The sequence below is a fragment of the Vicugna pacos genome, chromosome 22 (genome assembly GCF_048564905.1).
Source record: "Vicugna pacos chromosome 22, VicPac4, whole genome shotgun sequence".
Classification (NCBI taxonomy): Eukaryota; Metazoa; Chordata; class Mammalia; order Artiodactyla; family Camelidae; genus Vicugna; species Vicugna pacos.
The window spans coordinates 29,353,682-29,379,024 of NC_133008.1; the positions used below are offsets into that span (position 1 = coordinate 29,353,682).

The 25,343-nt window shown below is 59.5% G+C and overlaps 1 protein-coding gene and 1 long non-coding RNA gene across 7 annotated transcripts in view; one reads left to right on the forward strand and one right to left on the reverse strand.

Moving 5' to 3' along the window:
• Positions 1–7,130: 7,130 nt before the first annotated feature.
• Positions 7,131–25,343, reverse strand: part of KDM4B (lysine demethylase 4B) — a 121,588-nt gene continuing 103,375 nt past the window's right edge. For all 6 annotated transcript variants that reach the window (XM_072947906.1, XM_072947910.1, XM_072947904.1 and 3 more), the window contains 12 exons: positions 21,966–22,420; positions 21,549–21,669; positions 19,400–19,578; positions 16,923–17,145; positions 15,298–15,374; positions 14,958–15,013; positions 14,726–14,834; positions 10,913–11,098; positions 10,668–10,832; positions 10,028–10,147; positions 9,433–9,525; positions 7,131–8,460 (listed from right to left, as the gene is read on the reverse strand). In XM_072947906.1, the coding sequence (XP_072804007.1) occupies positions 8,284–8,460; positions 9,433–9,525; positions 10,028–10,147; positions 10,668–10,832; positions 10,913–11,098; positions 14,726–14,834; positions 14,958–15,013; positions 15,298–15,374; positions 16,923–17,145; positions 19,400–19,578; positions 21,549–21,669; positions 21,966–22,420 (1,961 nt within the window). In that variant the 3' untranslated portion in view covers positions 7,131–8,283. The remainder of the gene's footprint in view (positions 8,461–9,432; positions 9,526–10,027; positions 10,148–10,667; positions 10,833–10,912; positions 11,099–14,725; positions 14,835–14,957; positions 15,014–15,297; positions 15,375–16,922; positions 17,146–19,399; positions 19,579–21,548; positions 21,670–21,965; positions 22,421–25,343) is intronic.
• LOC140688484 (uncharacterized) lies at positions 18,237–25,167 on the forward strand. Its single transcript, XR_012063214.1, has 3 exons — positions 18,237–18,414; positions 23,518–23,619; positions 25,013–25,167. It is a non-coding gene; the product is annotated as an uncharacterized lncRNA (long non-coding RNA).

A 25,343-nucleotide genomic window follows, 5' to 3' on the forward strand; every position in this document is an offset into this window, starting at 1 on the left:
CCTGGGAGCCCTGGGCGAGTTCGACGTCTTGATCGTTGGCTGACTGTGCAGGTGATCAAGTTGTGGAAATTCACCAAGTTAGTCACTTACGTGTACTTCTCTGTATGTGTGTTGTACTTCCATAAAAAGTTTTTGAATCTTGGATCAGTGGCCTGGAAGTGGTTCATTGAGGCATAAAAGCTGTGCTAAAATCATAAGGTAAATATGGAGAAATGTGCTGTAGGCGTGAGCGGCAGCAACAGGTCAGCCTAGATAGGAAACAGAATCTGTGTGTGCCAGAACCTGGCAAGCTGCAAGTGTGAGGAATTCTCACAAGCACTAGAAAGAGTGGGACTAAAAAGGTTAGCAATCAGCTGGAGTTTATCGGATCTGTTGCCGCTCAAGCCCTGGTCCTGACGAGTCAACAGAGAGGAAATGTGCCTGAAAGGTGCTGTGGGACCACTACTGATCTGAGCTGCAAAAAAAAAAAAAACAGAACAGGACCCGACGAAACACTTCTTGAACAAAACACAATGACCTCTGGGCTCAACCAAATGTTTTTATCCCACTCCCGAACTTCAGCAAAATAATGCAATTATTGTTGTGAACTGGTTGTTAAAATCTAGCCATTATGAAAAATAAAATTATAGAAACTTCCAGAGAAATAAATTGTATGAAAACCAAAGCAATAAGTATTCAAAACTCATCACTTGCTACTTATTTTGCTACGTGCTGCTGTCATCTAAGCTCTTGAGGGTTTCTTATATCTACTGTATCTGTTTGGTGGAAACATGAATGGTAAGTTACCGCACTTCTTTTTCCAATTCTGCAGTGACATCATGTTGGTAGCTTGAAATCAGCCATGGTGAGAGTATTTAAACCCTATATATAGGCAACCGCTACCAGTCTAATGGGTAAATGAAGTTAAGGACATTGCTCAGCCTCTCTCGTGATTGTAAAATGGCTGCTGTGGCTCCAGCCATCATGCCTACATTCCATATGGGAGGAAGAGGTAAGAGGAATGGGAAAAAAAGGGCAGCACCGACCCTGACTATCCCTTTCATGAGGAAATAAAAAGACTTCCCTAGAATTCCCCATTGCCCAGAACCATGTCATTGCTCCATGGGAGACTGGGAAGGCAAGGACTTTGATTTCTCAGCCTTTAAGGTAAAACAGGGAGAAGTAGTTGGGGATGTCTTTTGGGTCTTTCCACCAATTGCCCCTGCCCCATTTAATCACTGAAATTTTTTTCTCCAAGGAAGAGGTTCCTTATAGTTAAGCATGTCTTCGTGAACCACAGGTTAGCTCGCGGAAAGTGAAGTGGGGTTGGTGCTGAAGGGCCACCAGCCTGGCGGACAAGCAGGAGGAGCCATTGCTACAGAAATACAAGGTTGCTCGTAAACTACAAATTCCACGTGGCCAGTGTCAGGGATTTGCCTCCTCACAAGGACACAGTAATGAAGAAAGTGATGAATGTTAGACAACAGCCCCACCAGCCTCTTCCAGCTGTCCAGCAGTGACAAGACTGCCTGCTGCAGGATGCAAGCATTCCTGGGGAAAAGGTGCTCGCATGCATTTTTGAAACATGCGTGTTTGAGATAACAATTTCTTCGTGATACCGATCATGCTGCCCACGTCCTGTTATTTCAGACAGCTGCTCGCGGGGCGAGTCACCAGGAGGTGTTCAGCCACTTGGGAGCCCTGGGGCCATCCCTTCGGGGCCAACATTCCTAACTCTGAGAACAAACTGGGGTTTCTTAAGAAAACCTACAAACGGCTCTGCCACCAGAGGTCTGACCCTTCAGTGATTCATGATGATTTTTCTTTTCCCGTTGGAGAAAGGGATGGATGATTCATTGTGGGGTATATTTTAAAACTATATGCAAATGCTTCAATAGACACAGATGTGTCTTTGCAGCGTTAATGGAACAAAAGTTGGGATGTAGAGTGTATGGTCCTTCTCCAAATGCAAGGACCAATTTTCCCGCCTGCAGTGGGACAGAGGCGAAAGCCCTTGAATACGACACGACTGCATTTTTGCCATCCTCATGTGAGCTGGTGCCCAGCTCCCAGCCGCTTACCACTGATCTCACTACTCAGTAATTATGCGCTTGGCTTTTCTAATTTCACAGAATCAAATAAGAGTCTGGATGTGGCCCCTGCCCCACAGCCCAGCCAGTGAGGCTGAGCTGGATGGATCCGTGTGGCAAATGATTGAACATCAAATCAACCCTATTGCTGACGGGAAATGGTCATCAGGGAATTTTTAAATAGTATGTTTCAAGGCAGTTCTGACACAAGGCTTTTAATCATCTGAAAGGATGCTCAGCCTGGCTCATTATAAGAGGAATGAATGTTTAGGCCACGAGCAGATACAGCTTTTCACCTCCCAGTAAACGGCGACCACAGCCTGGGTGAGAGCACTTGTCCTGCAGGGTCCTCCTCCATCACACGGGGGGCAGCGCATGAGGTATTTGGGGGTCACCTGGCTGCAGGAATTAGAAATGAAATGACGAGAAGCTTCCACCAGCAATGCTCTTCCTTTTAGGAATTTCTTCTAAAGAAGAGAAGCACGCACTGCTTCGCTGCAGCATCGTTCACAGCTGGGAAAAACTGGAAGCAAAGTCTGTTCCCATCAGCAGGGGACTGAGTAGACAAATTACGGTCAGCTGGACAAGGGAATATGATTTCTAAACCGAAGAGCAAGGCAGTTCTGTGTGGGAAAATGGGGACCCTTCTCCAACCAGGCATTCCCGCCCCTGCTCTGCTCTAACTGCCCTTTTCAGGGTCAGCAGGGACCTCCACGCTGCTACACTCAGAGAACCATCACTCCGCTGCTTCTGCCTGGTCTGGATCCCATCACTGCCCGCCTGGACCAGCTCAGTCGCTTCTGCCCAGGTTCCCCGCTCCTGCCCTGGCCACCCACAGGCTGTGCTCACCACCACAGCCACCAGAGGGCGCCTGTGGACACCTGAATAAGGTCCGGTCCCTCCTCTGCCCACATCCTTCCAGGGCTCACACCTCCCTTGGGGTAAAAACCCAAGTCCTCCCCGATGACCCACAATGCACAACCTGCACAACCTGCCTCCATCCCCTCCCTGTCCTCCCCTCCTCCCTCTCTCCCCCTCACCCCCTCTGCTCCAGCCACACGGGCCTCCTCACTGTCCCACAGGAGCTGGAAGAGGCAGGAAGAATCTTCCCTGGAGCATCTGAAGAGATGGCCCTGTAACACCTTGGTCTCAGACTTCTGGCCTCCTGGACAGGGAAAGAATAGATGTCAGCTGTTTTAAGCCACCAGTTAATGGTCCTTTGAAACTAATACAGGGACAATGGAGCAGTAAGTGTTCGGGGCCAGCAGGGCCGCTCGGAAGGGCCAGGGCCACACAAACTCTTTCCAAAGGTTTTGTTTTGCACCCACGTCTTGGGTTTTGTGTTTCTAAAGTAAGGCGGCTGCTGGGGTCACTGGGTGAGGGGGAAGGGAGGTGGCCTTGGCCTGAGAGGCCCCTCCCCACCACTCCAGGAAGCTGCTGGGAGGGGAGCCATCTGTCCCTGCCACCTGGTGAGCGGCTGGATGGATGCTGTATTAAGGAGATGCTAGGTACCCAGGCACTCACTACTCCCAGCCTTGCCTCCGCCGCTGCCTGTGTATCACCCCCTCAGGCTGCCCATGGCAGCAAATAATTCTTATTCTCTCCATTAAGGGAGCAAAAGCACCAAGTAAATCCAATTCATAAATGACACTCCCCGGCGTGTCCCTCAGCCCGGCCGAGAGCCACAGGGCTCCCTGCACTTGGCTTCTGGTCTTGGGATCTTTGGGAGCTCCTCTCCCTGGTAGTGATCGCATGGCTGTGACTGTGTCCCCCAGGAGCCTCATGGGGTGGGGGGCAGCCCAGATGGGGTGACCAGGAGAGGAGGGGGAGCAGGCACAGAACGATTTCAGCACCATCATAAAAGCTGTGAATTGTGACAGAGGGGGTTCGAGCCAGGACTTGAAGACTGCAGAGGCGAACAGAGACCCTAACCTGCTGTCGTGCTCCGCGCTGGCCAGAGGGGCTGACCTGAGGGGTGGGAGCCAGCCTGAGGGGTTGGACATAGGGTGTGTTTTGTCCTCCCACCAGCAGTCGGCAGGATGAGCAGAGATACTCCAGGTGTGGAGGGCAGAGCCCTCAGTGGCTGGATGACGGATGGAGGGGCTGCAGCTTAAGTCTCACTTTCCACCACAGTCTGCGAGAGGGGCGGCCGGATGCACAGTGGGTCTGATCGGGAGCCTTCGGGAGACCAGGCGGGTCTGGGCACGGAAGGAATGCCCCGTGGGAGGATGATTTGCTGGAGGCATGGAGCGGGTGTGGGGGCTGCCACCTCTCATTTTAGGTCTCAAGTGAGCAGTTTTTTCTATAAAGGGCCAGATACCAAGTATGTCTGGTTTTGGGGGCCAGGTGGTCCAGCTGCTACCGCTCAGCCCTCCCTCAAAGGGCAAAAGCCACCATAGGTGGTACTAAGTGAACGGGCGTGGCTGCGTGCCAATGCAGCTTTATTTACAGAAACAAGCAGGCCAGATGTGGACTGAGGGCTGCAGGCCGTGGGGCCTCGGGCTAGGAGGCCAGGGTAGCGATGCGGGTCAGATCCAAACATCGCCTCTTTAGAAGCCTCTCTGACACTCTTGCAGGATCCCTGGGGCCACGGCTCACCCTCTGTCTCTGCTTCGGTCCTTCAGGACACATGTCAAAGTTGTGCTTGCAGTGCCTTACGTTTCCACCGTTCACCTGCTTGGCTGAACTCTAAGCTCCGGACAAGCTGTGCCTCCCTCTTCCTCAGCCACTTCCCTGGATCCTGGCACAGGGCAGTTCATATCTGCCACCTGAATGAACGAATCCAACTCCATGGCTGCTGGGCACAGGGCCGGCGCCCAGGGTACCGCAGGGCCCATCAGCTCCACCTGGCTGCACAGCTGGGGATCCAGTCTGGTGTCTCAGCCCTGGCCTCAGACCACGACGGCCCGTCCCAGACTGCCTTCCCATTTTGCGACGTTTCCAGAGAGTGCTGGGAACAGCGGGCTGTCTGCAGCCGGGCCGGGACCACCTGGGTCAGTTGCTCATGCGCTGCTGTCTGCAGCCCCCTCCTTGGGACCAAGGACTGACCATATCTACCAGGCCCCAGCCAGGCTCAGAGGATGCTGGCCGGCCCAGTCGGTGCTGCAGGGCCCCCTCCCCGCCTCCCCTTGGCAGACGGGGGAACTGGGTCTGTGAGGGCACTGCAGGCAGCATCTCCCTGAAAGGGGGTCTGAGAGGTGGGGCGAGGGTGGCAGAGGCTGGATGGAGATTTCATCAGAGAAAATCTGCTCAGGACACAGCACCCTGCAAGGATGCCCATTCTTCAAGAAGGAAAACAGGCCCAGAAGGGGCACCCCAGGTCCACAGCCCACATCCCATGCTCCTGGCTTCCCCATGTCGCTGCACTGCGTGGACAGCCCAGGCCCACCTGTCCAGTAAGTACCTCTTGTCAAGGTCCTCCCCTGACCCGAGGCCCCGCATCCAGCCGGGTACCTTCATGTGGGGGGGCTGTGCTCACATCTGAGCTGCTGGCCTCTCCTCACCCCAGCCTGCCCCTCCCAGGTCATGGCAAAGTCATCTTTTGAAGTGCTCAGGGCAGGCCCCTCTGCCCTGGGCCCCCAGGTCGCACCTTGCCCCACAGTCTGTTCTCCCCTCAGTAGCCAGAGGGCATCTAAGAGCACCTGCATCAGGTCCTGCTAACCTCTGCCCACAGCCCTCCAGGGCTCCCACCTCCCTTAAGGTAGAAGCCAGAGTCCTCCCCACAGCCCACAAGGCCCCACACAACCTGCTCCTGTCCCCTCCCTGCCCTCACCTCCTCTTCCTCTTCTAGTCACTCTGCTCCAGCCACACAGGCCTCCTTGCTGTTCCTCCAGCACACCAGGCACAGTCCTGCCCCAGGACCTTTGCACAAGCGGTGCCTCAAGATGTCCCAGGGCTCACCCCCTCATCTTCTTCAGGGCTCCCTGTTCTCTGTATCACAGTTGACATTCCATGTGTTTTACCTACTGTTTACCTTTCCCACTGGTGTCAGCTCCGGGCGGGCGGGGGTCAGACCTACTTCGATGGTCCTGTATTCCCAGTCCTGGCTGGACGAGTGACAGGGTCATGAATACAGGGGCTAGCTTCATTCCATGGCGACACCCCACTGTCTCGCATGCCCAGTGGCTGCCCACCACAAAAAGCTCAGATGTCACAAGGCTGGGTTGAGGCTGGGAGGGCAAGGGGAGAGGGTGGCCGCTAGCCCTTGACAAGCAAGGGGTCAGGCAGAGTCCCGCCCAGCTGTCTTGCAGAGGGGACTTGCTTGCCACAGCCACCTCTGCCAAGGCCCGCCTGAGATGGGGACCCGACAGCCTCTGGGGAGGGTCTGTGTGGACACAAGCTTCAGATGTCCAGCTCCAAAGAACGCTTCCTCCTCCCTGGAGGCTGGGAGCAGAGGCTGCAGGGCCAGGCCCAGCTCCTCCTCTGGGGAGGCCCCACGCCTGTTCCGTCCTGGAGGGGCGATGCGAGCCCACCCCCTGCCCGGGGACCACCTGCCGCCAGAAATGAAGACGCTGCAACGACCTGGAGCTGTAACTCGCAGTGCTCACGAGCCTTTAATTCATTATGAACCTAGAGGCAGGAGAATTAGGCAAAAATACAGCGCATCCTTAATCTCGGGCGGGAAAAAAAATCAGGATGGGTGGGGTTTCATTGTTTTTCATTTTCGAACATAGACACAGATACAGCTTGGTGGGGAGAGTGTGCGCTTCCCTTCACCAGGCCGCCCCCCGTCTGCACAAGTTGTCCGGGAACCCATGACCAGCGGACGGGGTGCCGCCCAGAGGGACCGGCCATGGGGCTGGCCCTCCCACCCCACCCGGGCTGCAGAGCGGCTGCCCGCTTCTTTTTATTCTCTTTACAATATAAATAGCATTTTCAAACTACATATGAACATAGTGACAGCGCTGGGGGGGGCTGCTGCATGCAGAGGGAACCCCCACATTTCACCGACTTCCCTCGCACCCCCCCCCGCCCCGCCCGCCCGTCCAGGGCACCTGCCCCTCCCCCCACCAAGGAAGGGTCTCGCCACTTTCCTTACACAGTTCTCTCTGGCCTGGCAACCGGTAGAGCCTCTTTTTCAAATTTTTTGGTTTTTTTTTTTTAATGCAAATTATGTTCTCAATCCCTCTGCAGGGAACAGGGGGGTGGGCTGAGCCAGCTCCCTCGTTCCCAGGCCCAGGGCCAAGTTGCACATTTTCACCCGGAAATTCAGCCCACACCTCGTAAGAGGCAACTTTCCTTTGAGCTGAAAGCAGCAACACCTTCTCATGCTCTCTCCTGGACACACGAATCCACGCATCGCAGAGGGGACCCAGAATGCTGCCAGCCCCTCGGGGTCAGGGAAGAGCCCCTGCACACAGGGCCACAGCTAGACCCCCAAGGGCCTCCCACCCAAGGCCTCAGCTAGGAATGGTCCTCCGAGGGGAAGAAACAGAAGATGGAGCCACCATTTATTTTGGAAAGGCCCCCCCGGCAGACCGGGAGGCCACCCAGGGAGCTGCCGGCCTCCTCCCACTGGGCGCAGGCGGCCGAAGAGGCCATGCCAGCCGCCCAGACCTTCTCAATCTCTTGATCAACCGGGAGAGCTAGTGACCCCCGGCGCCACCGTCCTGGGTCCCCAGGCGTCTGGCCCTCGCCTCCCTGTGGCCCCAGGCCCGCAGCGCATCCCCACCGCTCACAGACCAGGGAGGCCGGAAAGCACCACAAACAAAAAGACGAGCTGCTTCCATCTCCCGCAGTTATGCCGGTTCTGAGAAAAAGGACATTTTGTTTTGTTTTGATTTGTTTTGTTTCGAAAGCCACAAATCTAGAAAACAACTTTGGGGATTTTTTTCCTTTTCTTTCCTTTTTTTCTTGCATTTTTTTAAAACAATAGGTATTTATAGAAAGAACGTCACAAAGGTGATTTATGTACAGAAGTCACAATCTCAAAGGCTGCTCAGGAGGCAGGCAATGCAGTAGCACCTTTTCGAGAAGAAGAGCTTACGTGGTTTACGAATCTGGGTCGTGGGGGTGGCGCGTGCCCCCGCAGGCCCCCAGAGCCCGCGTGGCCCTGCTCCCTGAGTCCGGGGGCGTGTGCGGCGTCCTGCTTGCTCCTGTCACCGAGGTAGCCTCTCAGGCCGGGGAGGCGAGGACAGGGATTCACAGCAAGCAAACGCCAGGGCCCACCGCGCCTGCCTTGCTGGGCCGAGGGGTGGCCAGGCAGCCGGCTGTCCTAGAAGGGGGCTCCGGGCCGGCACTGCGCCTGCAGGAGGCTCTCCATGAAGGCCAGGTAGTCCGGGTTCCGCCCCGAGTCCTCCGCAGCGCGAGGGGTACCCACCCGCGGGCGCTTGGCGGCCTTCACCTCCTCTCCCGAGAAGACGCTTTCCTGCGGAGCCCCAGTGCTGACCGACTGCAGGAGACCAGACAGCACAGGGGTTAGTGCAGGGGGGGGTGCTGTGGACTGAAGCCCCCCACCCCCGTGTGATGGCATTAGGAGCCGGGCCTCTGGAAGGTGATTAGGTCATGAGCATGGGGCCCTTGTGAGTGAGGTCAGTGACCTTATAAAGGGACCCTTTCTTGCTCTCTCTCTCTCCCCACCGCGTGAGGACACAAGATGGCTGTCTGCAGATCAGCACCCGGCCAGCCTCTGCCGGTGCCTTGATCCTGGACTTCCAGCCTCTAGGACTGTGGGAAATAGTGTTTGTTGTTTAAGCCGCCCAGTCTGCAGTATTTGGTTACAGCAGCCAGAACAGACAAATGGGGGCTCTGCTCGCTGAGGGCTTTGCTGGAGAATGTGCCAGCCCTGCTGGAGACAATGGCCCCGGGCCACCGTCCCTCAGCCGCCGACCTTCTGACCTTCTGAGAGATAGGTCTCACTGGGACAGCTCCTCCTGCCCTGGCACGAACCCCCATCTTATCCTGTGAGGGAGCCCCCCAGCAGGTGGAGAAGGGGCCCTAACCTCCCAGTCACTGGCCCCTAGCAGAACGGGTGCCCGGGCTGGCCTGTCCCACTGACAGCCGTGCGTCCACAGAGGGCAGGAGGCCAGGCGCGCACAAGGCTGTCCATCTGCCGGCTGCGCCCTGCCGTCTCCAAGTAAACCTCATGTCCGAGACCCCCACCCGCTTGACTCAGCTCTTCCACCCATGGCCGCAGCCCCTGCCCCTCAAAACCTTGCCTTTGGATTAAACATGAGAGAAAGAACACAGTGAAAGGTGGAGAGACAAGCCCGTTCCTCTTGGTACCGCCAACCTGCAGCTCAGATCCCTGTTCAGTCCCTGCCGTCTCCTCCCCGCTCACCGCCCCTCCCACCCCAGAACAGGCAAAAGCAGAGGTGGGAGGTCGAGGCCACCTGCATGGGCAGCCCCCCACTCAGCCACTCACCAGCCGCGACCGGACCCTCTTGGGCAGCTCCTCGTCCAGGGTGAAGATGTCCCCACGCTTCACCGTCAGCTGAGACCCGTCTTCGAACTCCACCTGCCAAGGGGACGCCGCTCAGCCGGAGACTCTGCACCCGCCCTGCGGGTGTCCCTGCTCGCCCGCCACCCACCGGCCCCACCCAGCAGGGGGCCTCAGGAAGCAGCACAGGGTCAGAGCCACCGTCTCATTACTGGGATACGGGGAGTTTCTTCTAAGAGTCCACATTTTTCAATAATCTCTCTTCCACAGTCATGGGAAGAAACTCACAGCCGACTTGAGTTTTTAAAAATCAGGGGCACTGGACTGTCCATTTAAAAACGGCTAAAACAGTAAAGTTTCTGTTACGTATGTCCTAACACACACACACACACACACACACACACACACACACACAAATTCCGTGGGGAGACACCTCTAAAGGGTAAAACAGCAGACTGTCGGAGGCCACCCAGCTTGTGCTGACCATCTCAGCCAGCAGGCCAAGGCTACCATCCCCAGTGGGGCCTCTCTAGGGCCCTGCCCCAGCCCTGTCCCTGTCCCTGGGAAACAGGACCCTCACCTGGTAGATGTGACTGGTCACGGATGAAATGAACTTGGCCCTGTAGATATTGCCGTCAGTCCACCGGAGCTCGACAAACTCCCCCTCGGGCGGGGGTCCCAGCCGGGCACAGTCTCTACTCTGTAGAGGGAAGGACAGGCTGGAGGTGAGGGGCACCCTAGGGCTCTGTTCCCATGCTCGCCGGCGCTAAGGTCCACTTGGTAGATTTTGCAGCCAGGAGGACAGCAGCATGCTCTGCTTGGACCAACAAGGCAAGCTGCGGGCCGGTGCCCGGGGATCGCAGCCACCCCAGCCCTTCTGCAGGCGTATCTAGACGGGCCACGCTCTCTGCTGTTTCTGCACAAGCAGGTGGTATTTTCCAGGGACAGACCTACAGCCTGGGCCTGTCCAGCAGGGACACAGGTGACCCTGACAGCAGGGGACCCTGTGTGAAGGATCCGGCCACCTCTGGGCTTCCTAAGGGCAGCGCCTGCCCTGTGCCCACTCCACCCCTGCCTCGCCCCTGCCCCCGCCCCCGCCCATCACGCCCCACCCCCACCCACCACGCCTCGTCCCCACCCATCACCCCCCCAGCCCCACCCTGCCCTCTGACCCTGGCCCCGCCCCCGCCCCCACCCCCACCCCGCCCCCAGCGGCTCACAGTGATGCTCTCTGGGTACAGGTTGTCGCTGTAGGACCCGTCGTCAAAGTTCACTTCGTAGAAGGTCTGCGTGGTGGCGCCAATGACGCGACACCGGTAGTAGAGCCCGTTTCGGTTCTTGGTGATGACAACCTGGCCTAAGGACACGGCCCTCAGGACCTGGACCTGGGGGTAAAGGGGGTGTCAGAGCATGGGTGGCAGATAGGCGGGCCGGAGGGCAGGACAGGGGGCGGGTGGGCACTCACATTGTGGCCCCCCGACTTGTGCTTGAAGCAGGTGATGGAGACAACGTAGGGCCAGTCGTCTGGCTCCATGAGGACCCCGGCGGCGTGGGCGCAGGTTACGTGGAAGGAGGTGGAGCAATGCTCGCAGGAGCACTGGATGCAGGCACCAGACACCTTCTTCATCCTCTTCCGGCAGTACACACATTTCTAGGGGAACATGGGCCATGGAAATGGGGCTCCAGCCAGCACCTCTGGCCTCTGGGGCCAGAAGCCTCCTTATTGGGTGCCCAGGTCTGTCCTCTGGGAATGACTCCCAGACCCAGGGTGGGAATATGGAGGCCGGGCGGCAAGCCCTGGATGGGGGCACCCTGGGAGAACCCCACAGAGGTCCCCTTGGCCGGGAGTCTTGACCACTGTTTAGAGCCCCCCAAGCCCCCGCCAGGCCCCCCAACTCAGGAGCACTTCCTGTATGCTTTTCCACCCATTCCTCCACAGAGCTGCCTGGAACAGGCACCAAAAAGTAAGTAAGCAAATAAATAAAAATCACACATGGGAACACGACTCAGCCGTGAACAGGAGAGCAGCACTGCCGCCCACGGCCACATGGACGGACCCTGAGGGCATGATGCTCAGTGAGCAAGCAGATACAGAAGGACACGCAGTGCGTGATTTCGTGGATGTGAAACGTCCAGAACAGGCCAGTCCACAGACACAGGGAGGGGGTTAGTGGTTGTCAGGGGCTGGGAGAGGGGCTGGGGGCGGGGTAGCTGCAATGGGCTGGGGTTTCTTCTGGGCTGATGCAAATGTTCCGGAACTAGATGGAGGCAATGGTTGCCTTATTGTGAATAAACTAAAGGCCACTGAAACGTTCCCTCTGAAATGGGAGACTTTATCTTAATTCTGAAAAGAAGGTGCTGCAGCGTAGCCCCTTCCTACGAAAGGGCAGAGGGCCCACCAGGTGGGAACGCCCTGCCCAGGCCCACCTGCTCTGCTAGGCATCAGCTCCCAGGCCCAGGCCCAGCCGCCGCTAGGCAGCCACCAGCCTGTCCCTCTGGGCATTTAATAAGCTGCCCTTATCACTGTTAACCATGTTCAAAAGCCAGGCAAGCCCCACAGCAAAGGCACTGCAGGAATGAGGACCCAGGATCGATGGCAGTGAGAGCTCATTATTAAACTGTCGATGCCTGATCTGCCCACCCACAGAGACAGGCGCAGACACACAACATGGCCCTCGAGGACTGGGCCTCTGCGTGGCTCCACAGGGAGCGGAAGGCGGAGAACAGGCGTCTAGAGACAGGGCCGCGACCCCACGGCTGAGGCCCAGGAGAAGACCGAAGGTTCACCCCAGCCCGTGTGGCGGCTCACTATCCTCTTTCCCTGTTGTGAGGACGTGGGCGCCACCCCGGCCACCATCTGTCAGCGGCCGAGTGCAGGGCTGCCTTAAGGGTGCGTCCTGTGTCTGGGTCTCCCTCACTGGAGGCTGTGAGTTTGAGGACGGGGTGCAGGGTGTCTGTAGAGAGCAGCGGCCAGGAGGAGGCTGAGGGCCACAGTGGGCATGCCGTTGGCCATGGAGGCCACCCCTGCATGCAGATGCTAATGAGGCATGGAGTCCGACGTCTCGGGCCTGCCCCCATCCTGTGCCCTCTGCCCGCCTGCCCACCCGCTGTGGCAAAAGCCCACCTTTCCCCCTATCAGGGCCTGAAACGGGCCCCGGGGCCGATGAGACAGGCAGAACAGGTTCAAGGCGGCCTGGGTCAGCCCCCACTCACCAGGACCCCCAGGCACCCAGAGCCGGCAGCCAGGGAGTCACGGGGACAAATGGATGGGCGGATGCCCAGGAGTGACCGTCTGGAGCCTGTGGCCTGCGCGTGGCCGCAGGCAGGCAGGCAGGTGGCCGGGCAAGCAGGAGTTAACCACTGGCTTCCTTGCGCGGCTCCATTAGTCAGTACAAGTGAGCCTCGTGTAAAAGGATTTTTAATTCATCGTTACAAGTGCCGGTAATGAAGAGGCTGCAAGCTGGAAATGTCAGATGATCCATAAAGCGTCTGGGAGGGAGGATCTATCCCAGTGCCACATGCCATCACTCCACCTGAATAATGAGGCCTTTCACACCCGCGCTCCTGGAGGAATCACTCCGCTCCCTGACCGAGGCCCCCTCCCCTCCCATGCTGCCCACTCAGCCCTGCCCAGGGGCCCCACACCTGTGGGCTCCGTGGTGGGTGTCTCTGCTCCTTCATGGGGACGCCCCACCAGGCTCACTGCCCACAGCCCCGTTTCTCTACCTCCTGCTCACTGGAGGGGAACACCAGTACTGCCGTACTGCCCCCGGCAGCTGGGAAATCAGCCCGGCAGGAAAAGCAGCCAAGATGCTGTACTGTCCCCCTGGACAAGTACCCAGCTCCCAGAGGCCACAAGACACATCCTGTCTCCCCCATGTCACCCCCATATCCCCAGCAAGGTCATTTGCAAACTCATAGACAATGATGACCTGAGAACAGGTGCTGGTGCTCAGACGGCATGATCAGCGCTTTCCTGGTTGGCCCAGTTCACTACGCAGGGGACCATCAGCAGCTCCATTTTATGGAAGGGAAGGCTGGGGTACAGAGAGGGCAAGTAACCTGTCCGAAATCACACAGCCAGCCAGTGGCCAAACCGGGAATAGAAGCCAGCGCTTATTCACCATCTGCCAACTGTCCACTGCTCCAAAGGCCACAGCAAAATGAATGTTACCAGCAAAAGCAGGAGGCGTGAGCCTTGCAAGGCCACACCTGCTCAAGGATGGCTGTGCTCCTTAGATGGCAAGTGCAGCCTGCAGCAAGAGGCACCAGTTACGGAACTCTAACAACTCAGGAGCAAATACACCAACAGCCCAGTTAAAAGCTGGGCAAAGGACTTAAACAGCCATTTCTCTGAGGAAAACATACAAATGGCCAACAGGTACAAGAACAGATGCTCAGTATCACGAATCATCTGGAAAGTGCAAATCAAAACCACCTGTTAGAACTGCTATCATCACGAAGACAAGAGACAACAAGCGTTGGTGAGGATGTGGAGAAAAGGGACCCCTCCTGCACTGTTGGTGGGAATGTCAACTGGTGCAGCCGCTGTGGAGAACAGTGCGTGGAGGTTCCTCAAAAAATTAAAAATGGAACTGCCCTATGATCTGGCAATCCTACTCCTAGATGTTTATCTGAAGGAAACAAAACCACTGTCTTGAAAAGATATCTGTACCCCTATGTTCACTGCAGCATCGTTTACAAAATAGCTAAGACCTGGAAACAACCTAAAGATCTGTTGGCAGATGAAGGGATAAAGAAGATATGGTGTAGAAATAGTGGAATATTATTCAGCCATGAAAAAGGAGATCCTGCCATTTGCAACAATATGAATGGACGCTGAGGATATTATGCCCAGAGAAATAAGCGAAACACAGAAGGCCATGTGGTGCGTGATTCCACTTCCACGAGGAATTTAAAACAAACTCACAGAAGCAGGGAGAAGAGGGGTGGTTGCAGGGGCTGGGGGGAGGGGAAACAGTTGCTATTTAACATGTATGAACTTTCAGGTATGCACATCGAAGATGTTCTAAGGCCCTGCTGTATGAGCGCTGTGACTGTATTGTGTATTTAACATTTTGTTTGGCATTAGAGTTCAGGTTAAGCATGAAAGAACAGGACAGAGTGTGGGCGGCGGCTTCCACTGTGTGAAAAGGTGGAAACAGAGACCAGGAGAGCGCCTTGCTTTCCCCCAGGCACCCCCGTGCCTATTCCAAGTCATCAGCTCACTCCCTGACAGCGACCCTGCACCCCTGGGGCGGGACTCCAGGGCCCCTACCAGCTTCCACCGCTGCTCAGGGATGGCGCTGATGTCCACGGGGTGGCGCTCCATCACGTTCAGGAACCGCACTTCAGGGACCGCAATGGCGCAGATCACATGGATCCACCTGGGGTCAAGCGAGTGGGGTCAGGGAGTCACGTGTACACCCTGTCCCCACCCCAGGGTCAGGCCCACGGGACCTCATCTGAATCACCCGTCTGGTCACCCCCAGGAGAGGCCCTCCACCCACCTCCGGTCAGTCGTCATCTGCAGGGCTCCTCCCCGGAGGTTACACAGGCAGCACTCCTGCGGGAACCAGACAGCCGCGTGGTGAGGGGCGTGCAGGCCGGGGCCGCCCGCCTGCTGCTCCGGGACCTGGTCCGTCCCCTGCCCGCAGTCCTTACATTTCAAACTAGCGGCCATGGAAGTGATGGGCCGGGAGTGCGTCGGGCTCCACCCGAGACCCAGGGAGGAGAGGCCACCAGCCCAAGGTCACCCTGCGGGATCGGGCGAGCCCAGGGCCCAGGCCCGGCTCCCCCAGGGGCCGCGACGACTTTCAGAGCACCACCCCAGCTGCAGGGGCGAGTTACCGCAGTCCAGGCGTGGGCCGCGCACCGGGAACACGTCCAGCCCTCGTTGACCAGCTCAGGGCGGATGCCGTAGCAACCTGGAAGACAGGGGCAGATGACCTCAGTCACCGCGGCTGCATGCGGGCTGACGGGGCCCCAGGGTGCGGCTGCGGTACTGAGGGTAACTGCTCTCACCAGCCGCTCTACCTTAATCCAGGCCACTGCACACAGAGCTGCAGGGAACGTGGAAACAGACGCGGGGAAGGAGAGTAGGCCCCCCATGCAGGAGTCCACACCCCAACCCTGGCCGGGGAGGCCTGCTGAGCTGAGAGCGGGGGAAGGTGGCCGGCAGGTTGTGTGAAGTGCAAAGAGGGCCACGGGGAGCCTGGATCAAGTGGAGGGCAGCGGAGCTGGGTGGGTGGCAGCACTACTTCTGGACACACAGTCGGAGGTTCTGGGTTACCAAGGCGGCTGGCTCTGGGACGTGGTCCCAGCTTACAAATGGGAAGAGGGCAGGGAGGAGGGTAGAGCGCCACACCCCTGAGCCAGCACAGAAGGCACCACCCACTCCACAGCTCTGTCTCACCCGGGGTTGCAGCGCTGCAGGGCCCCTCAGCCAGCCAGGACTCATCCCCCAACAAACAAGCTCTGCAAGCTGGAGTGGGCATCGGCCAGTGCCCAGGGGTCCCCAGTGGAAGCACAGGGAGAAAGCAGGGCACCAGAAAGGGGCTCTGTGTCCCCACAGAGGCCCTGGGGGACAGCAAGGTGCCATGACTGGCCCCCTGCTCTGTCCCCTGGGGCACTCAGCCAGAGTTGGGCCTCGGGGCCCCTGGTTCCTGAAGGCTCCCCCTTCTTTCCAGCACCAGGTCTTAGGGAAGACACCTGTGCCCAGCCTTCTGCCTCCCAAGGGCAGTGAGGGCAGCTCCTCTCCCCCTGCGTGGCTGGACCTCAGGTGCCCTGAGAGCAGCGGGGTGGTAGGCTCAGCCGCTGCCATCCCCCCTCACCCTGGGAGCGTGTCTCATAGCCAGGCCCAGCCGGGCAGAGCACACAGGCTCCAGCCAGGAGACAAAGTGAGCTCTGGGCAGTCCTCCGCGGGGGTGGACACCAGACAGATCTACGGCAGCTTCTTCCACGGGCTGCACATGAAATTAAAGTGGCCCCAGAAAGCTTCCTTCTCATCCTGGGAACTCAGTCTCCCAAATGCTGCCCAGCCCCACCCAGGCCCAAGAAAGGGACAGACATCCATCTCTGTCTCAGGCTATGGTCAGGCCTTCAGGATTTGGGGGAGGGTAGTCGCCAATGGCAGAGATAAATCAGACCCCTTGACCACTCTAGAATCTCAGCTTTACCATAAATTCCAAGCCCGGACCCAGAGCAGGGTTCAAAAGCATCTCGGCCCTTGCAGGGAGGGCAGGCGTCGGCAGAACCATCCAGAAGGAGGTCGACCAGGCGGGCCCACCCTGGCCAGGGGGAGGGGCAAGATGTCTACCCCCAAAGGTCAAGACCCCCACCCCATGACGCCAGGTCCTGCTGTAGGCACCAGCCAGCAGCCAGAGGAAGGTGCTTCCTGGACTCAGGCAGTGAAGCAGGGCTGCAGACCTCACAGCTCCCCTCCTGCCACAGCCCCCCGCAAGCCAGGCACTCACTGGCGTGGACCTGCAGGCAGCACTTGGCACAGGCGATCAGCGGGCTGGTTCCATCGTCCCCGATGTAGGAGTTGGCGGGGAGCGGCTCTGTGTTCTCGCCACTGGAGGTGAAGCACATCTCCGGGATCAGCGGCCGCGTCTTCTGGCCGCTTTTGGAAGGCGGTGTGGCCGAGGGACCCTCCCCGAGTGAGGCCTGGGGAGTCTCCTTCTCTGTCTGTAGGGACTGCAGGAAGGGGGGGCCACCTTCAGGGGAGAGCCCAGGGTCGGATCGGGGGTGGGCATCCTTCTCTGTCCCCTGCCTGCCCCTCAGCAGCCGCCATCCCCAAGCACACTCCTGGCCTGCTCCTCGCCGGACTAGCACTCCAACCAGGACACCTGCAGCTGCTCCACAACGGGTCTCCCGGATGCACACTCCCAGCCCCTAACCCTGCTTTGGAAGCCCCAGAGATCCTCCCCAAAGACAGATCCTGTTCCATCAGCCCCCCAATCCCTCCCACTTAGGGTTACGTCCAGACGCAGCACAGACATCACCCTGCTGTCCTCGTCCCTCTTGTCGCACTGCCCCTGGCTCGCCCAGCTCCAGCCACACAAACCTCCTCGTGGTTCCTCTAACATCCCAGATGCCAGGCCTGGTCCTGCCCCAGGGCCTTTGCACACCTGTTCCTGCTGCCTGGGGTGCTCAGATCTCTGCTCAGGTGTGCTCTGAACACCGCCCAGCCCAAATGAACAGTGCCTCCAGGCCTTCACCTCTCCTGTCTGTCCTTGCGGTCCTGACCATCACCTGACGCCATGTTATCTGTGTATCGTTGTGGGGCATCTCGCCACCTCTGATGTGCACCTCATGCTGGCTGTACCCTAGTCCTCCCCAAGACCCTCAGATCTGATCACATGAAAAGACTGATGAAAACGCCCTGCCCACATCACCAGGATCCAGCAACCCTGGACCTGTCACAGGATGGTGGGGCTCCCAGACGTGCCTCCCCAGTACCCAGAGTTATGCGAGGGCTCTGCCCTGCTCCTGGCAGAAGGAAAGAGCTTACTGGGGACCATCAGCCTGGTGCACTGTGGGGGAGGGGCACCTTGGATTAGGGGACTGGCTGGTTTCCTAACAGGCAGAATGTTCAGCCACAGCCCTCCCCACGATGTGTGATAAGTGAGGCCTGGTTCCTGACTCCGGGGACTCCGGACGGCAGAAGCAGCAGCCCCAAGAGGCCCACTGGTACCATGGGCATGATTTAATTGCGTCACAATGCTTCACTTAGCAACTGGGATTAATGAGATTCGCCTCCTAAACTGGCATTCCCAGCACTGAATCCCAGCAGCACTGAGGATGGTGGTGCCTGGAGAAGACGTCTGGATGTTATGTCTCATTTGCTTCTGTGACCACATGCTGAATTGCTGGACAGCAAGTCCAGGCAGCTCTGAGAGGCAAGGTCCTTGACATACGGGGCACAGACCTGGAACAGCTCAGCAAATGCATGGAAAACGCCAGGTACTAGGCTAGGACCTGAGGACCCCAAAGCAAGTGAGACCTGGCCCTATCCTCCAGGGGCTGATAAGCAGAGGGCAGGAGTGAGAGCAGAGGTGGGCAGAGGAGCCCCGGGGGCAGGCCAGAGTCAGATTAGGACAGTGGTCCAAGAAGACTTCCTGGAAGAGGTGGCAGCTGAGTGGACACAAAGAATGAACAGAAATCCACCTGGCACAGCATGGGGCTGAGTGGGTGTGTGGGAGATGCTGCGGGGCGGCAGCACGGAGCGTGCTATGTGTGGGGGGCAGATATCACACAGGTATCACAGGAGAGGATGGCCATGGGGCACGTGTCGAGGCCAGGGGCTGTGATGAGCCGGGCGGGGTTTCCAGCCGGGCTATGCACAGCTGTGGTGGGTGCTAACAGGAAGGGCAGAAGGCAGGCAGGAAGAAAGGGCTGGAAAGCAGGCAGCGGTCAGGGCCGGGAGAGGGGGATGAGGAGGAAACAGGTTAAGAAGGAAACCGGGAAGATCTGGTGGTGGATGGCACAGGGCAGAGTGCGGGAAGAGGCCAGGCTCACAACTTGGGTCAGATTAGGGGGTTGCGTCCGGGCCAGGCCACACGGGGCTCTCTGCCCATCCCCAGCCCGCCGTTGCCAGCCCCACCCTGCTCAGGCTTCTAGACCCCTGTTTAAGACACAGGCCCTTTCCCGCCCACACTGCCCCCCAGGCTGGGCTGAGGGACTTTCAGAGGACAGCCCTCTGTGATGCCTCCTTGAGATCCCCCATCCCCTTTCATGGCCCCATTTGTATGCATGTCAAGTTACCTTCCAGTGAAACTCAGACCTGGGCTCTGTCCCTGCAGCACTCACAGGGCCCTCAGCCCCGCAGCCCAGCTCTGCACTGAGCCCACTGCGGCCCCGATGGCCAGTGGGTTCAGGAGGGAAGGGTTCCCTTCAGGCAGAGTGAGCCTGGCATGGGCGGGAGCAGGGACCCTGGCGGCCGGCTCACCTGGCTATACGGGTAGAAGAGGGTGCAGATGGCGCAGTAGGGCTCTGTCAGGGCAGCCGCCGCATTGAACTTCCTCTCGGCCTGGAAGCTGGCCGCCTTGTTCTTCCACTGCAGGGACAGCAAAGACCTCAAGGCCTCAGGGTCGCCCAAGTCCTCGTCCCCAGAGAAAGGGAAGGCTTCTGCAGCAAAGCAGGAGTGGGGAGAAGCTTTAGCAACGAGGAAGCCACCCCACCCAGTGAGAGCTCACGGGGTGGGTCCCCACTTTATGGCCCCTGAGCCCCTCCGCAGGGAGGTGCCTTGGTCACCCCAGCTTAGGGCCGGTCCTTTCCAGGGACAGGAAATGGGGTGGTCAGGCCTCTGCAGGTCAGGCACAGACTCCCATGGGAGCTGGGCAGCGGCACCACCACCCCAACATCCTGTAAAATGGAAGCCACTGAGAGATGTCCCTCTCACTCTGCCCACCAGTCACCAGCCTGGCCTATGCCGGCCTCAGTTCCCAGCCAGCTCCCCTCGATCCCTCCACGTCCCATTCCTGCCTTTCCTGACACAGGGGTGCTGTCTCCCATGGTATGAGCATCAGCGGTCCCCCAGGAACCTGCAAGGCGCTCATTCCTGCGGCTCCGACCTTCACCGTGGCTGGGCCAGCATGGCTGGTACCACAGCCCTCCTAGCTGGAAGGCGAAGCCGCCTCATCATGGAGGGACCGCGTCTCATTTTCCGCACGGTCCGTCCCGCACCAGGAGCGCCGGTCAGATCTCTGTGGCGCCTCTAGAACCTGCCTCATCCTTGCCCTCAAATTAGATTCTGAATGAAAGAAGCCATTCAGACGGTTTTCGAATTCCATGTGCATCATCAACTGAAGACTAAAGCAGAAGATGAAAAACTGGCTCAGCAGGACTTCTGCACGCGAGACAGCGACTCTGACTCTCACTGAGTGTTCAACAGAAACTTCTCTGTCTCTGCCCCTTCAACTTCAGATGCCACAGCTCTTATTTCAGCTTCTTCCAGCCCACGGGCTCAGGCAGAAGAATAACTCCTGCTGGGACCGGCCGCTCCCCAGCTGGGCAAGAACCTCCCACAGAGGGGGAGCATCTATGGGGTGACGGCCGGGGACCGGGAGGTTTCCTCCAGCCGCACAAGCAGCTTCCCACCACCCTGAGGCCACGCAGTGCTGTCTCCAAGGACAGGCACGGGGGTGCAGGGCCAGGATGTCTGCCGGAAGTGGACTTGGAAACGGGCGAGCCCTCAGGCCCAGGCAGCCTTGTGCTGCTCTCGCCCTCAATCCGGTTCTCAAACCTCATCCCAGTGGGTGTGCCGGCACCTCCGGTGTCACACACGGCCGGGCGCCCCAGGCGCCCCAGATGTATGAGGAGCATCCTGCTCACCATCACCTCTGCGCCTCTGCCTGCTCTGCGAACGTCCTGGAAGCCCAGGCATCTGAACAGATCCCGAGGCTGAGAGGATGAGGCACAGTCCTCACCCACCTGGGAGGCCAGGAGGGGACAGGAATGCACCAGGGCCACGGTGGCTATGCTGGGGGTTCTCAGGCAAGACTCTGCCGGCAGCATCTTCTCAGCTCTCACAGGAGGAGGCGGGGACATAGGTTACAAGGAGAGCACGAGAGCGTCACACCAGGAGGCCCGGGTGACCATTGGCCTCAGCATTTCTGGCATTCTTGGCCCTGCTATGTACCCAGCACCAGGCCACAGGCTTTCCAGGCCTCAGCTCCCTGCAGCTCCCTGGCAGGACCTCTCTCGGGGCCAGCAGACCCCATTTTACAGATGGGGAAACCATGTCTCAGAAAGACAAATGGCACCACGGTCCCAAGCTCCGGGCGGTGGGTTAGGGTTTGAGCCCAGGCGGCTGCCCCGGCCCCTCAGGGGCCCCGTTGGACATTCCAGGCCCTGGGCGCTCGGCAGAGCAAGCACCCCCAGGGGAGACAGAGCAAACGAGCGCGGGGCAGAGGCTGGGGGCAGTCCTGGGGGCAGCTTAGTCCCGAGGCATTTGGGGAGAGGGTCTGAGGCTATGTGGGGGGGCTGGGTCTGCTCCGGCCCTCAGCCGGCGGTGGCGGGAGTGAAGGGGGTGGGGGTGGGTGTGAGAGGAGGGGGCGCAGCCCGGGACCCAGCAGTCAACGGACATCCCCACTCACCCTCGTCACTTGAGGCCTCCTGCTTGACTACGGACAGCGGGGACCGGGTGGGCGGCCGGCCCAGAGGGTGGCGCCGGCTCTTCTTGATCTCCATCTTCAACTTGGAAAAGGGCGACGGAGCCTAAAACAGCACAGGAAGCCTCTGTGGTGGGGGCTCTGGGGCTGGAGGCAGAGCCTGGTCCTTGGGGCGGAGGCGGGCTCAGAGGGACCTCAGTGCCCTCAGTGAGGGGGTGGGCGATGCAAGGCCCCAGGAAGGGGCAGCTGGGAGCCACTGTGGTTTCTAAACCATGTATGTGCCGCTGGCCTCTGGGACGGGAGCCATAGGGGCCATTTAGGACAAGTAGGGCTTCGACCAGCACGTGGCAGCAGGGGGACCCCTACCTCAGGGACCCTGGCCGGCACCTGCTGCAGCCCTACCTGCACCTCGCCAGCTCCGCTCTCCTCCTCGGGCCCTGTCAGCTCCATGGGGGCTGCCTGCTCCTTCCAGATGGGGCCCTTCTGGGCAAAGTGCTCAGAGGCCTGCTGGCAGGACACGCGGCCCTTGTCACCCGCCGCCGGGCCGGGCCGCGGCACCACGTACAGCATGGGGATGATGGGGCGCGGCTTCACCTCTGGCTCCTCACCAGGCACCTCAGGGGGCACCACATTGAGGGGCGGTGGCAGGGGGCTCTCCTCAGTGGCCTCAGGGCCGGGGGCTGGCACCAGGGGCTCCAGCAGGGGTGGCGGCCGCGGCACCTCCTCGGTGGGGAATTGGGCAGGCAGGGGTGGTGGCAGCTGGGGCAGGAGCGGGTGGTGGGGGTGTGGGAGGCCGTAACTCTTCTTCCTCCGGTCACTCTTGGCCTTGGTGGGCCGCAGCTTGTTCCTCCCATCCTCTGCAGGGAGAGAGCAGAGGACGGTTAGAGGTGGGGGCCGGGACACCCGAGGGGCCAGTGGCCCCCTTCAAGCCCTCTAGCCTGAGCGGAAGCCTGCTGGGGTGGTCGAGGGCCCCCTCTGGCCCAGACAGTCCTTCCCCCTAGGAACACGGGCTCCGGGCAGTTCTAACCACCGCCAGGTCCCCCTGCCAGGCAGCCAAGCCGTGGGCACAGTGCCTTGCCTTGGAGATCTGCCACGTGCTCAAAGCACCTTCAGAAGCAGCTGGGAAGAAACCCGTTCTGAACATCCTTCCCAAGGGGTGGCAGGCAGAGGCAGGATTTGTTTTCTGTTCATGTATCTGAGTTTTGTCTGTTTCTACAAGTTCAAAGATGAGCGGTTCCACTTGAGTGCAACAGAAGTGTCAGATGGGCCTGCAGGGCTGGGAACACCCTTCTGTCCCCGGGGCCGGAGCTGGAGGGGGGCTTCCTGACAGGTGACTGGGTTGGAGAGGAAGGTGGGCAGAGAGTGTCTTCTGCAGCATTTTAATTTGCATACGATGGATGTGCAGCTCAGCCAATAAACAGACCAGTGGTGTGGTCGGTGGAGTTCTGGTCGCCAAAGACGCCCGCACTGTAGCCCCTGGACCCGTGGACACGGAGCCTGGCATGGAAGCAGGGACCCGGCAGGTGGGATTGAGCAAGGGTCCTGGGGCCGGACCTCATGTACCAACAGGGATCCTTATGAGCAGAGGATCATTCTCAGCTGTGGCTGGGGGGAGCCAAGACAACAGAAGAAGGCAGAGATGCGCGTGGTGAGGATGGAGGGAGGGGCCGCGAGCAAGGGATGCGGTGCCTCTAGAAGCCGGAAAAGCCAAGAACTGACTCCCTGGAGCCTCCGGAGGGACCAGCCCTGCCCACACCTGGGTTTGCACCCAGTGGGACCCCTGCCAGACTCCTGACCCCCCAAAATTGTCAGAGAACAAGAGTGTCACTTACAGCCACTGGGGAGGAGCCTGGCCCACTCCCCAGGACCCCCTCCTGCCAGCACCTCATCAGCAGGTACTGGGCCAAGGAAAGTAGACAGACACTCCATAGACCAAGCTGCTTCTCCCTTACAGATGCTGGATTTGGATGGTCCCAGGACAAAAAGTCACCTCCCTGTCCCAGGAGATGTGGCGGGGAGAGACATGGCGGGGAGAGACCTGGGAGGAGAGATGGGGGTAAGGAGATGTGGGGGGAACACTTCACACAATGCCTGGTAGCAGCAGCCAGTCCCGGGAGGTGACCGAGGGCGTGAGGGGTCAGGCCCTTCCCTGCCACTTCCACCTATTTATAGAAATTGCGCTGCCCAGAGCCCTGTCCTCCTTGTATAAGAGACACTTTCGGATAAACAGCCTTATTCTCTAAGGAAGTTCAATACTCCCCCCTCCTTGCCGGCACGAACACACAAATGGAAGTCTAACCGGTGGGCTTCACAGCCTCAGGACCGCAGATCCCGTGCGCTGCCCCTGGCCCCTTGCTCACGTCTCCCAGGCTCTGGAAGGGAGGGGCACAGCCAGAGGGCCCTTTGAGGGGACCAGCCCAAGGCCAGGCCGGCCAGCAGGGTGCCCGGGCTCTGTGCTTGTGCCGTGGGAACCACCACAGACCCAGGGCAGGGTCACACCTGGAAAACCCCTCAGCTGGCCTGCCAGAAGGGGCCTCAAGACGGAACCCAGGGCAGTGGCTCAGAAAGGGCTGAGGGTCTGAGCCGGGTCCTTCCCCAGCTCACAGGGCCTCTTGCCTCCTGAGGGGTGGGGCAGGCAGAATGACAGAGACCCCCCCCGCCCCGCAGACGAGCCGAGGCCCTTTCTGGCACTTTTTTTGCAGGGAGTCATAGCCAAGAGTCTCTTCATGGACACGTGTCACTGCCCTGCCAGCGCCCAGGGCCCCCATACTCCTCTCCCCCCAAAGTTCTCCCAGGGGAGAGCACTGGGCGCAGGACCGCTGCCTGGCTTAGGGACCCCGTCCCACCCGGCCTGAGCTAGACTGTCCTGGCCCCTATGGTCTGGGCCACTCCCACCAGCACCAAGTCCCTCCCGAGCAGAGCCCCGGCCCGGCCCGGGGACATACTCGGTCTGAGAGTAAACACCAGCCCAGTCCGCCCCACCGCTCGCTGCTGGGCGCAGCGGCCTTGCTGTCCCATCCCAAGGCCTCACAGGCTGCAGGGTCGCTCCCGGGTGAGGGAAGGGGAGTGACAGCAGCCTGCTGCAGGCGCCCTCCCCGGCCCTCAGGCAAGGTCCTGCCGGCTGTCTGCTGGGCCCGGGAAGCAGGACAGCACTGTGATGGGACCACATGCTCTGGAACCACCCTCATGGGGCCTGGCGCTGCCCCGCTGTCCCCCAGCTCCAGAGCTGCCTTCCTGCATTCTGCTTGGGGCCCGCCCAGGCTCAGGGCTGGGTGCGGGGGAGGCTGCCAGGCCATCCCAGGGCCAGGCCCCAGACAGCAGCTCTCGCAGACCCTCGGTGTGGGAGCAGAGTGGGAACCCTGGCAGCCAGGTGGGACGGCAGCCCCCTCCCCAGGCCAAGTGACACATTCACCAGCCCTGGCCCCTCTCGCCCCTCCCCGTCCCTGCAGAGCCCAGGCACCTCCCACCCTCTCCCTAGTCAGAGCGCCTCCTGGAGCAGCAGGATTCCCCCTCCACCAACAGGAAACCAAAGCGTCCGACGCCATCGGTACACACACAGCTTCGCGGGATGTTAAGCTGGCATTAAAGGAAGTCTAGAAGCCGCTTTAAAATCTTCCACTCATTCCCTGGACGTGTTTGCTGTCTCCCCCAACTGTGAGCACTTACTGTTTTGAGGCATTCAGAGTGACCTTCCCTTCCAGTGCTCGAGGGCTAGCTCCTGTCGGGCACACGGCTCCCTGGGCTGTGGCAGCCCCCCTCGATGCCCCAACCGGACTACTT